Source organism: Hylobates moloch, unplaced genomic scaffold, assembly GCF_009828535.3.
Source record: "Hylobates moloch isolate HMO894 unplaced genomic scaffold, HMol_V3 SCAFFOLD_5, whole genome shotgun sequence".
Taxonomy (NCBI): Eukaryota; Metazoa; Chordata; class Mammalia; order Primates; family Hylobatidae; genus Hylobates; species Hylobates moloch.
In genome coordinates, this window is record NW_026652280.1 from 151,825,763 (window position 1) to 151,840,056 (window position 14,294).

At 33.2% G+C, this 14,294-nt stretch overlaps 1 protein-coding gene across 3 annotated transcripts in view; it reads left to right on the forward strand.

Moving 5' to 3' along the window:
• Window positions 1-14,294, forward strand: part of LRRIQ3 (leucine rich repeats and IQ motif containing 3) — a 210,324-nt gene that overhangs the window by 15,088 nt on the left and 180,942 nt on the right. For all 3 annotated transcript variants that reach the window (XM_032155580.2, XM_058439879.1, XM_058439878.1), the window contains exon 3: window positions 573-896. In XM_032155580.2, coding sequence (XP_032011471.2) covers window positions 573-896 — 324 coding nt within the window. The remainder of the gene's footprint in view (window positions 1-572; window positions 897-14,294) is intronic.

Genomic DNA, 14,294 nt, shown 5'->3' on the forward strand with positions numbered 1-14,294 from the left:
AAGCAATAGCCATTTCAGATATTTGCATATAAATGAAATTTCAATTTTATAATAAGTACTTATGTTACCTATCCACAGTATTTCTTCAAGATGGTCTTTTGTCTAAAATATAAACAAAAATTTAACAATAAATTAAAGGCATGTAAGATGTATATAAATACAGACACTTTGATGTAAATGAAAATACATAAATAGTGTGTAATCTGGTATGTTTCACTTCTTAAATCTATAGCCTGGATTAAGAATGCCTCATGATTCCTTAATTTTCCTTAGGTAAGGAAAGTATTTTAGAAAAGTTTAAAGAGTCAACCTATTACAAAGAAATTTTCATTGAACAAAAAAGTATGGTTATGTATTTTACTATGCTAATAATAATAAATTATCTCAGATGCCTAGTGTATTATGGTTTTCAACTGGCCATCATTGGATAATTATAAATACTCTGTTTGCTTATTAATTAGAAACTTGCTATTTGGGGAATATTGAATTTTATATGTGTAATATTTTACCATTTTCTGTGCTATTCAAAAAAAGTAATTTTGGAATTTAAAATATTTTTAATAATATTTCAGATAAAGAGTCTACCAAATACCAAATTTTGGAATGGATTGAAGAACCTAAAACTCCTCTATCTTCATGACAATGGGTTTGCAAAGTTAAAGAATATATGTGTATTATCTGCCTGTCCAACCCTCATGGCCCTCACTATGTTTGATTGTCCAGTAAGCCTTAAAAGAGGATATAGACATGTTCTTGTTAACAGTATATGGCCTCTCAAAGCACTGGATCATCATGTGATTTCTGATGAAGAAATAATTCAGAACTGGCATCTTCCTGAAAGATTCAAAGCATGTAACCATCGACTTTTCTTTAATTTCTGCCCAGCTTTGAGAAAGGTAATTGGCTTCTTTATGGTTTCATTTTAATTAAATGTATAAAAGGAGAATTTTAGCTTCTGAGTTCTAGATCTAAATTATATAAACTTTTTAATATTTTTGCATCATTTATATAAAATAATATAAACCAGTGAATATATTTTAATGTCTTTCTATCTGAAACTTTATAAAAATTTGTATGCCAACTACATAAAAAAGCCTGAAATGATCAAATTGTAGAGAAACAAATTTTTGTTTTTTAAATTGAAAGTAAATCTCTAATTTATTCAGGATTTGGTATATGAAAGACTCCATTGGGAAATACTTAATGTTTTTTGAGAGCGTTAAAGGACAACTTAGATTATTATTAGAAGATAAAATATTTCATTCTTACACAATTAATTTGGTTATTTAACAAGATAAAACCATCATTATCTGTTGATTTATAAATTGTTAGAAGAAGTGATTGTGAAAAGTTGATACCTAGTTAATGGATACAGACTACTTAAGTGGATTTACAAAAACATAAGGAAACATTCTTTATAACACATGAATGAGTATTAGAACAAATCATTTAAGAGTTCAAAAGAGGGGGTTAAATTAGGTACAATATATAGTAACAATGTAAGTTGCAGGAAATGTTTATAATATGTTCTAAAGATATGTGAAGTCACATATATGTGTGTAGAAATTTTTAGGAAGAATAGAACATCATTTTGAACAGTGAGTATATCTAAAAGAATATATAAACATTGAACAGTGATTATGCATGGAAAAACTGAAAATTACAAAGTTGGAAGAGTTTTATTACTGCATATAATTTTTTTAATTAGGGGTATATTAGTGATTTTGTAATAGTTTTAAAAATTTAGGATTTTGATAATAATTTTGTACTAATAGTTAAAAATATAAAAACAAGGTAGTATTTAAGTCTGATATCTTAACCTGGGCCCTAAATAAAGAATTTCACTTAGGTACTTCAGTTGTGTAGTATGGCATAATCAAAGGTGGCAACATGCATGACCCTTTTAAGGATAATCAAAGTAACTGATATTCATTTAAGGAAGTAATGGAAAGTTGGGCAGTGGGCATTGAGAAAGAACTTGGATGACCTACTGAAGAGCTTAGACTTGATGAATATAATGAAGATTAATTGAAATTATTTGAGTAGGAAAATTAGGGTAGTCCCTCATAGTAAGTGCTCTATGAATAAATGGTATTGACAAGGTTTTTAAAAGGTGATCAACCCACCATTTTGCTAGCAGATTAATGGAGGATAGAAGCCAAATGAGGGCAAGGGGATCAATTACTGTAGGTTCAAAATGATGTGATTAGGATTGATATAGGCGGATACCAGTAATAAAGAAGAAAGAACACAGTGTAGAGGACAGACACATATTCAGTGAATGCCATTGTGGTAGGTGCTTTATACATTTTATTTCTTCATTCTTTCACCAAGTATATACTGAGTACCTAATATATGAAAAGGACTGTCTAGGACTTGGAGATTTAGTGGTAAATAATACTGACAAAATTCTTGTCCTCATTAAGTCCAAGGGAAAGGCATAGAGAATAGACAAATCTGGAAACAAAAATAAAACAAAACAACCATAAAATGTCAGCTAGTGTTAATTGCTAAAGAAAAGAAAGTAAGGCATTAACACAGACTGAAAGGGGTAGAGATTTGGGCTACATTAGCTAGGGTGGATGGGGAAGGCCTTTTTGAAAAATATTTATTCCTCATTGTTTCTTTGGATGTGGAAAAGTATTAGTCTTATTTTACGGGAGAAAATGAAGCATAGTGAGGTTTAGGAACTTACCCAATATTGGGCAGAAAATGAGTCAGGAGCTGGGATTTCAACAAGTCTACAGTCAACATTGCATCACAAATGACAGACAGTGCAGAGATTTGAGTGTACTTTTCACACTGAATGTGGAAAGAGGAGAAGAATAAGTGTAGAAATACTCCTCTACTATTTTGAAGCTGGATAACTGGGACAGAAAAGAACTTATTTAACAGAAATGGCAGCACTTAAAGACTTTTGGTAAAAGATAAGTTTGGTCATACTTATTTGAGGCAGGATATTAAAGAAGAAATATTAACTAGACATTGGAAATGAAAAACAAAAATTCATAAATAGTGTTCTGGACTTGAGTGTAAATTCAGGAGTATTTGCTTGGGGTCATAGTTAAAGCTTAGTTCTCTCAGGTAAATACAGGGATCAATAAAGGCTGAAAACTGAGGACACAACCTTGGGGCACTGTCTCATTTTGTGGGTAGAAAGCAGTGTAACCAATGAAAATAAAGGATAGTTGATCTCAGCAGGTAAGAGAAATAAAAAGTTAAATAGAAAAGAAAAAAAAAGCATATTGGAAGAATTTTTGATGGTAAAGAGGATGTTGCATCTTTGGAATTTCAATAGCTTGCAGTTGTTGGACATGAAATTGCAATAGGTTATATATAATTGCCAAGTATAGAACCTTTACTGAGAATATTTTGGACAGAAAAAAAATAAAACTTTAACTATAGGAAATAGAATTTATGAAAGATTTATTAAAGTGAAGTGGTACTTACCTCACTTTAACTTACCAAATATATAACTTACCATATTTATAAACTGAGGATAAATGAGTTTTGATTAGAAAGAGAAAGAGACTGAAAATGTCATAAATGAAGAAATAATTGGAGAAAATCATTGTGAAGAAGTATGAATGGACAGCAACACAAATGGAGTAAGACTTAGATATAGGCATACCAAATGCTGACTTGATTTTTATGAGTTGTGAAGATTTAAAGACATCTGTTTGAATAACAATTTTTGAGGCTACCTATAAATTTGTGTTCATTACTTCCACTAAGCAAGGTTCTTTTGATTATTCTTTGATCATTGAAATGTTTTGTATTTTATTTAATTTACAGCAACAAAAATAACTCTTGAGAAGGAATAAATGTGAACCTATGGAGATAATTATTTAGTAATGTTTGAAATATATGTTTTAGAACATTGCACTTATTAATGAGTATAAGAATATTATGAAAACAGAAAAATAATGAGTCTTGTAAGAGTTCACACAATTATTTTATATAATTGGTATTCTACATTCAAGGAGAGCTTGAATGTAGAAATTAAAGAAGCATATGCTCATTTGAAAAGAGACAAATCTAGTAGTGTAATTAAAGCTTGTGCCTTATAACACAACAAAAATATCCAGAAGGATTTTATCCTTAATTGTGACATAAAATGATTTCTAACCTTTATTTTTTGAGTCAGAAAAAAACGAGGAAGCATGGGTTCTTCTTTGCTATATGAAATCAAAGTAACTTTACAAATTTGAAGTGCTTAGTTATCTAAAATCATATCATAGTAGGATATATATTTATATTTTGATTGTTGTATATATGTAACTTTTTAAAGATCAGAGTGATCTGGGCAAGAAACCAGTGCTATCAGCCAGTATTGCATTTTGTTTATATGTAATAGAAATCCATCTAAACAAGGATTTTATTTTCATCATGTTACAGAAAGTTAGGATACAGGAAGTCCTTCCTTGTAGTTGCTCAAGGAAATCATGAAGGACCAAGTTTATTCTAGCTTCCTGCTCTGCCACCTTTAGCAAGCGGACAGTCCCCCTACCTCTCACAGGCAATGAACTTTTTCACATCCAAGAATGTGCTTAGGGCAGAAAAAAGGGATTGGTGAGAACAAAAATCACATGCCAGTGAAGTCTGTTCATTTTATATTAGGAAATAATAGCTCCTGCAAATGTATTACTTGATAGACTTCTACCACTGGAACTGCCTCACATGACTACCACTAGATAGAATGGAATCTGGTTTGATGAGTATTTTTAAGTGGACACATTTACTTCCTAAACAAAACCAATATTCTATTAATAAAAAAGAAGAAAGATTCTTGTAAGGCAGCTAATATTTCTGTCACACAGAGAAAAAAAAATTGATAATGCAGTACAAGGTTGATATTTTAAGGTAGAGATTTTTAGCTTGAGCATTTAGCAGCCATTTGTTCTTTTAATGTAAATGTCAAACAAAATATAAAAATTGTATGTATAATTACCAAAAACTATTTAAAAGTAAATTTATAATTCACTCAATAGAGTAATATAGATTAAATAATTTTTGTAAAATTTAACGTATTTTTGCTTTCAAAAAATACAAAAGATAAAAAAGAATATACAGTTAAACAGTCTATATGAAAAAAACCATAAAAGTGTCAAAAGTAAGATTATGGCTTATGAAAATTACATGTTTACATTTATGGATGTGACCTGAATGTAAATATAAGTAAATTGCAAGTGTATTATAAATGAATGTAAAAACCGAAGTAAAGTTGTTTATTGGCAAGATTGATTCCAAAAACCAAAGTAATGGTGAACAGATCAACATAAAATGCTAAGCAAATATATACTAAGTAGAACAAAGCAAATACTTAACATTAGTTTCAAACAATGTAGAATTCAGTATATAAAGCATGAAATGGCATAGATAGGAACTCTTTCATTGATATAAAAAGTAACAGCCACAATAATATTTTAGTTCTGACCATTAATATGCACAATAGTATTATGCAAAAACATATACCATAAATACTTTGATAAATATAAGAATAAATTGATAGAAAATATTATAGTGGAAGGAAAACATAACATTTTTATGTCAACAAATTATGTGTGGAAAAATAAGCACATAGGGCTTCCATTTCTAAGAAGATAGAGTAGATATTCCTCTAGCTAAGTACAATTAAATATCCTGGACATTATATAGTAGTAATTACTATGTATTACATAATTAAATTATATGATCTGTAATAAACATATTAATTCCCTAAAACATTAAAATACATGTTCCTTAAAACATATAATGTAAAACATATAATTCCTTAAGATATTATATGTAATAAGCATATTAATATCTTAAAAATTATACACAAAACAAACATCAAGAGACTAAAAAGGTAAAGAGAAGAGGCAGACTGGATAGAACAATGGAAACCCAAGGAATGACACAGTGGTAAGTTCTTCATTTTGCTGATTTGTTTTTCTTCTTCTTTATTAGTCACGGTTCCCCAGAGGGACAGAACTAATAGGATAGATAGATATATAAAGAGAAGTTTATTAAGTATTAACCTACGTGATCACAAGGTCCCACAATAGGCTGTCTGCAAGCTTGAGGAGCAAGGAGAGCCAGTCTGAGTCTCAAAACTGAAGAACTTGGAGTCCAATGTTTGAGGGCAGGAAGCATCCAGCACAGGAGAAAGATGTAGGCTGGGAGGCTAAGCCAGTCATTTCCCCAGTGCCAGACTGCATAATTGCATAATACTTAGCAGCTGAAAGGACCCCCTACACCTTCATATATCCAAAACCTGAAGCTGACAAAGCCAGCAACACAGAAGGGACAAAGGGTGCAAACAAAAAAATACATATTAAAAAAGTAACAGAAGCTTGCTGTCTCTATCTAAATGAACAGGAAAGGATCAACCTAGCAAGACTGATAACTTTTAGAAAATAACCACTCTACTGCAGTCAAAGTACAGAAAAATCTGTGGTCTCACATTCGCCCGTGCAGCAAAGTCTGGGTGGGGAGTTTAGACCTTTACCTTTTTGAGACTCAAGCAACCCAACACCCTGTAGGGTGATGTCAAAGGAGGCTAAGTAAGGAACAGGGATTACATTTCTGTTGGCCAGTTATAAGCCCTTACTAACCCATTGTAGTACAACATTCCTGCCCCTCCCTGCTGAGGTGATGTCAGAGGAGAACTAATGGAGATCAAGACTTTTACCACTGCTGGGTGATAACAAGGCTACCCCTGAAGCTGTGCCAATTAAGACCACACAGGAGCTCTAACACCTACAATATAAACAACAGAAAAAAAATACTGAAAAATGAACATAGCTTCAGGTGTCCATGGAATTATAATAAAAGATATAATTTTCATGTCATCGGAGTCTCAAGAGAAAACAGAGTGCAGCACTGAAAAGGTGCTTGATTAAGAAATAATGGCTAAAAACTCCCCAAATGTTGCAATAGACATAAATCTGCAGATTTAAGAAGCTGAGAAAACCCCAAATCAGCCCAAAGAAATCCAATGCCAAAAAATATGTTAATTAAACTTCTTAAAACTGAAGACAAAGGAAAAAAATGTGGAAAACAAAGAAGAAAGAACACTTTACCTATAGGTGAAAAACAATGAGAATGACAGAAAATTTTGCACCAAAAACCGTAAAGAATATAAGCAAGTTGCAAAATATTTTTCAAGCTCAGAAAGAAAATAACACTATCAAACCATAATTCTATGGCAATGAAAATATTCCTCAGGAATGAAGAAGGAATTAATATATACTCAGATAGAGGAAAACTAAGAGAATCTATTACTAGCGTACCTCCCCTAAAATAATAGCTAAAGGAAGCTCTCTACGTAGAAAGAAAGTGATAAAAGAAGGCTGTGGAATATCAGGAAGGAAGAAAGAACATGGTAAGCAAAAATATGGGTAAATGAAATACACTTTCTTTCTCTTGAGTATTATAAATACTGTGTAAGCAAAAATTATAACACTGTCTCAGGTTGTTCTAAATAGATATAGAATGTATACTTAAGAATTATAAACAGGAGTGTAAAGGGATGTTAAGAGGGATAAGGTTTCCATACTTCACCTGATCTGGTAAATTGGTGACATTAGATGGTTGTGACATTAGTTGACTGTGGTATGTTAAAGCATCTACTGAGAAAGCTGTACGAAGAGATAGACAAAAACAACATATAGAGAGGAGTGTGATGTCAGCAAGATAGAAGAATAGGAGATTCCCAGTTCTAGCCCTCCCTCAGAAGCACCAATTTAGTAACTATTCATAGATAATAATGCCTTTGTGAGAATTCTGGAATCCGGCGGAGAGGTTACAGCACCCAGTAGAGTGCAAAATCTGGGGAAGAATGTTAAAAGGATAAAAGGAACAATTTTACCTTACTTGTGTCACCCTTTCCCCAAGCTAGCAGAGCATCACAGTGAGAAGGATCTTTTTGGCCTCCCATTTATCCAGTGGGGGAAGGAGAGTCTGAGATGAATGTTCATTTTCCTCAGCATTTCAGGGTGTTGTCTGAGAAGTGCACTTCTATCTTGCCTCAGTCAGAATATGGGAGAATTAGCACAGCTAAATCATCAGGGACAACTAGGAACAACAACAACAAAAAAAAGGGGGAGGGCAGGGCTCTTAGTGGTGGGCAAACAGATGTTGGCAGTAGCCCCATAGCCCCTACCATTGGCCCTGACTGACTGTAGACCTGTCAGCATCTTCACCTAACAACATCTTCTTCCATTTGGCCCCAGCAGACCAGCTGGGCTCGCCTGACATTGGACCCCATTGGCCTCATCTGACTTTAGAGCCACTAGACACTGGTCAGCAGGCTTCACCAACCATAGACACCAGTCAGAGCCCCAGAATCCCAGGGTGCACTGACTGGTGAAGATCTTTAATTCCTAAAGCCAGCCTATGAAGATGAGAAGATTGTTTTAGATGTAACTGCTTCTTCAAATGCACAAGCACCAACATAAGTATATAAAGACAATGAAGAATAAGGGAAACATTCTACCATCAAAGGAAACTAAAGTAATAAAGCTCTCTCTAGCAACCAAACCTAAAGAAATGGAAATCTGCAAACTGCCTCACAAAGAATTCAAAATAATATTCTTAAAGAATCTTAGTGAACTACAAAAGAACATTGACAAATAACTAAATGAAATTAGAAAAACAATACATTAAAAAATGGGATGTTAAAGAAATAGAAACCATTAACCAACAAGAAATAGAAAACATTAACCAAAATGAAATTATAGGCTGGACACAGTGGCTCATGCCTGTAATCCCAGCACTTTCAGAGGCCGAGGCAGGTGGATCACCCGAGGTCAGAAGTTCAAGACCAGCCTGGTTAACATGGCAAAACTCTCTCTACTAAAAATACAACAACAACAAAAAAAAAATTAGCCAGGCGTGATGGCAGGTGCCTGTAATCCCAGCTACTTGGGAGGCTGAGGCAGGAGAATTGCTTGAACCTGGGAGACAGAGGTTACAGTGAGCTGAGATCACACCATTGCACTGCAGCCTGGGCAACGAGAGTGAAACTCCTGTCAAAAACAGGAAGGAAGGAAGGAAGGAAGGAAGGAAGGAAGGAAGGAAGGAAGGAAGGAAGGAAGGAAGGAAGGAGGGAAGGGGGATTATAGAGTTCAGTGTTATAATGAATTAACTGAAAAATTCAATAGAGAGTTTCAACAGTAGACTCAGTCAAGCAGAAGAAAGAATTAGTGAAATTAAAGGCAGGTCATTTGAAAGTGTCCAGTCAGAGAGACGAAAAGAAAAAAAAAAGTGTGAAGAAACTCTATGGGACTGATGAGACACCATCAAGTAAAACAGTATAACACATTATGGATATCTTACAAAGTTAAGAGAGACAGACAGAGAGAAAAGAAGGAAGAAAGTGTATAAAATAATGACTGAACACTTCACAAATCTGGAGAAAGAAACAGATACCTATACTTAGGAAGCCCAAAATCTGCACATAGATAGAAATGAAAGAAATTTACATCAAGACACATCAGAAACCTTGTGGGCTGGAAGAAAATGAGATGGTATATTCAGAATACTAAATAAACAACAACAAAAAACCCAAAATGTACCAACCAAAAATACTATACCTAGCAAAATGCTTATTCAAAAAATAAAAGAGAGATAAAGACATTTACAGATAAACAAAAATTGAAGGAGTTCATCACCACTAGGCCTACCTTACAAGAAGTGCTAAAGGAAGTTTTTTGAATTGAAACAAAAATTATTTTATAATTATTATTTTTTATTATTGTTTGAATTGAAACAAAACATTAAGTCTAAACAAAATTTGTTACTGAATATACAATATGAAAAGTATGATATCAGTGACAAAATATGGGAGGGGATAGTAAAAGTGCAGAAATGTACATGTGTTTGACAATAATTTATACCAGCTTAAAATAGACTTTATTAAGAGGTTTGATACAAACCTCATGATAACAAAGAAAAAACCTATGATAGATACACAAAAGATAAAATAGCATCAAAGCATAGCAGTATAAAAATTATCAAGCCACAAAGAAAGACTGCAAGAGAAGAAGAACAAGAGAACTACAAAACAAAACAATAAAATGGTAATAATTAGCCTTACTATTAATAATTATTTTAAGTGTAAATGGATTAAACTCACCAGTTAAAAGATAAGGAGGGATTGAATGGATTTTTTTTTTTTTTGAGGCGGAATCTCGCTCTGTCACCCAGGCTGAAGTGCAATGGCACGATCTCGGCTCACTGCAAGCTCCACCTCCCGGGTTCATGCCATTCTCCTGCCTCAGCCTCCGAAGTAGCTGGAACTGTAGGCACCCGCTACCACGCCTGGCTAATTTTTTGTATTTTTAGTAGAGGCGGGGTTTCACCATGTTGGCCAGCATGGTCTCAATCTCTTGACCTCGTGATCCACCTGCCTCGGCCTCCCAAAGTGCTGGGATTACAGGCATGAGCCACCGCACCCGGCCTGAATGGATTTTAAAAAAACTGAGACCCAACTATATGCTGTCTGCAAGAGACTTTCCTTGGATTTAAATCCTCACATATTGGTGAAGGGAAAGAAATGGAAAAACATATTTCTTGCTAATCATAACCAAAGGATACCAGGAGTGTCTACATTTATTAAAAAAGTAGGCTTTAATTAAAAAACTTACAAAAGACAAAGGAGGTCATCAAATAATGATAAAAGGGTTAATCCGACAAGAAGCTATAACAAATATAAATATATTTGCACTCAACATCAAATTATGTAATATATGAAGCAACATTAGCAGTTATTAGGAGAAAACAGAAACACAATAATACAATACTTCAATACCCCACTTTCAACAATTGATAGATCATCCAGAAAGTAAATTGATAGGGAACAGCAGATTTGAATGACACTGGGGGCCAAATATACCTAACAGACATGTACACAGAATCCAGCAGTAATATAATATACATTCCTTTCAAGCACACAGAACCTTCTTTAGAATAAATGACATGGTCACATACAGGTATTAAGAAATTTAAAATGATTGAATTTATTCCAAGAATATTTTCTAAGCACAATGGAATAAAACTAGATATCATTAACAAAAGGAAATTGGGAAAATTCACAAATGCAAGGAAATTAAACAACTATTGACTCAAAAGAGAAATAAAAAGAAATTATAAAACACTGATACAAGTGAAAATGAACTTACTAAAATTTGTGAAAACACAACCTACCAAAACTTACAGGATAAAGTAAAAGCAGTATGATAAGGGAATTTTATAGTGAAATCTATTTTAAAAAAGAAAAAACGATCTCAACAAACTGCACACCTGAAGGAACTAGAAAATTAACAAACTAAACCTAAAACTGGCAGAAATAAATAAAGATCAGGGCAGAAATAAATGAAATACAGAATAGCAAAGAAATTCAACAAAATTCATCTGGTTTTTTTAAAAGACAAACAAGATAGACAAACTCAGCAATAATAACACAGAAAAAAAGAAGACTTAAATAAAATCAGAAATGAAAGAAGAGACATTACAATTAATGCCAGAGATATAAAAAAGATTTTGAGACTCATTTAAAACATACTCCAACAAAGCGGACAACTTAGAAGAAATAAATAAATTCCCAGAAACAACCTCCCAAGAGTAAATCAAGAAAAAATAGAATGCTTGAACATACCTATAACAAATAAGGAGGTTGATTATGTAATCAAATTCCTCCCTAATGAGAAAAGCCCAGGGTCAGATGGCTTTATATATGAATTTTAAAGCGTTAATACCAATTATTTTTAAATTCTGCCCCCAAAAAGAAGAGCAAACACTTCTAAACTCATGTTATAAATCCAGCATTACACTGCTACCAAAGCCAGGCAAAAACAACACAAGAAAACTACAGGTCAATATCTGTGATGAACATGGATACAGCAATTTTCACCAAAGTATTAAGAAACTGAATCCAACAGCACATTGAAAGGATCACACAGTATGACTGAGAGAGATTTATCTCTGGGAGCCATGGATGGTTCAACCTATGCAAATCAATCAATGTGATGCACCACATTAACAGAATGAACAATAAAAATCACACAATTATCTCCATAGATGCAGAAAAACATTTGACAAAAATTCAACACCTTTTATGATTAAAAAGGCTCTCAACAATTATGTATAGAAAGAGTTTCCCTTAATGCAATATAAGGACTATGTATAAAAAGCCCACAGTTAACATCATACTCAACAGTGAAAAACTTTTAAGTTTTTTTTCATAAGATATGGAACAAGGTAGTGATGCCTCTATTCAACATAGTATTGGAAGTCCAAGCCAAAGCAATTGGACTAAACAAATAAATAAATGCCATGAAAGTTAGGATGGAAGAAGTAAAATTATCTCTACTTGCAGGTGTCATGGTCTTATATGTTGAAAACCTTAAAACATGCTACAAGAATACTGTTAGAATTAATAAATGAATTTAGTAAAGTTACACATAACTCAGTTACATTTTTATACATTAATAATAAAAAATCTGAAAAGGAAATCCCATTTAAAATAGCACCAGAAAGAATAAAATACGTAGGAATAAACCTATCCAAGGAGGTGAAAACTTGTACCCTGAAAACTATAAAACACTAATGGAAAAACTAAAGTAGACATAAATAAGTTGGAAGGTATCCCAGGTTGATGGACTAAAAAATTGGTATTGTTAAAATGTCTGTCCCACCCGAAGCAATGTACAGATTTGATCAATTCCTATAAAAATACCTAAGTAATTTTTTTACAGAAATGGAAAAAATCCTAAAATTAATATGGCACCACAAAAGATCCTGAATAGCCAAAACAATCTTAAGCAAAACAAACAAACAAAAACCAAATAAAGCTGGAGGCATCACACTTACTGGTTTCAAAATACGTTACAAATCTATAGTAATTAAAACAGTGTAGTACTGGCATACAAATAGACGTATAGAACAACAGAACAGAATACAAAACCGAGAAATAAACCCATGGATATATGTTCAACTAATTTTCAGCAAGGGTGCCAAGAATACACAACAGAGAAAAGATATTCTCTTCAATAGATGATGTTGAGAAAACTGGATATCCACATCAAAAAGAATGAAATTGGACCTTTGTCTTACACTATACTCAAAAAGAATTAAAATCTTAAAGGTAAGATCTGAATCTATAAAACTTCTAGAAGGAAACAGGGGAAAACCTTCTTGACATCAGTCTTGGCAATGGTTTCTCCAATATCCCACTAAAAACACAATCAACAAAAGCAAAAACAGTCAATTAAGACTACATCAAACTAAAAAGCTGCTACACAGCAAGGGAAACAACAGAGTGAAATGGCAACCTATAGACTAGGAGAAAATATTGGCAAATCATTTATTTAATGAGGGGTAAATTTCTAAATTATATAAGGAACTCTTATACCTTAATAGCAGAGACAAACAAACAAAAAATAACCTGAATAAGGAATGGTTAACAGACTTCAATAGACATTTCTCCAAAGAATACATAAAAAAGATACATGAAAAGATACTCAACATTACTAATCATCTGAGAAATGAAAATCAAAGAATGAGGAGATACTATTGCATACTTCCTAGGATGGCTATTATTAAAACACAACAAAGCAGCCGTAATTCCAGTGTTTTGGGAGGCTGAGGCAGAAGGATCACTTGAGGCCAGGAGTTCAAGACTAACCTGGACAACATAACAAGACCCTGTCTCTACAAAAAATTAAGAAATTAACCAGGTGTGGTGGCATGCACTTGTAGTCTCAGCTATTTGGGAGGCTAAGGTGAGAGGATTGCTTGAGTGCAGGAGTTTAAGGCTGCAGTGAGCTACAATTGTGCCAATGGCACACCAGCCTGGGTGACAGAGCAAGACCCTGTCTCTTAAAAAAAAAAAAGTATTGGAGAAATTGAAACCTTTGTACACTGTTGGTGGCAATGTAAAATGGTACAGCTGTTATGGAAACATTATGGAGGTTTCTCAACAAAGTACAAATAGAGCTATCATAAGATCCAGCATTTCTACTTCTGGGTCTATATAAGAAACAATTAAAATCAGGATCTTGAACAGTATTCCATGTTCATTGTAACATTATTCATAATGGCCAAGAGACAGAAACAGCCTGCATGTTCACGGAGAGATGAAAACAGAAATAAACTATACATACACAATTGAATATTGTTTAGCCTTAAAAAAAGAAGGAAATCCTACCATTTGTGACAATATGGATGGACCTGAAAGCTACTATGCAATGCGAAACAGGTCAGTCGTGGAAGGACAAATACTGGATGATTTCTCCTATGTGAAGCATCTA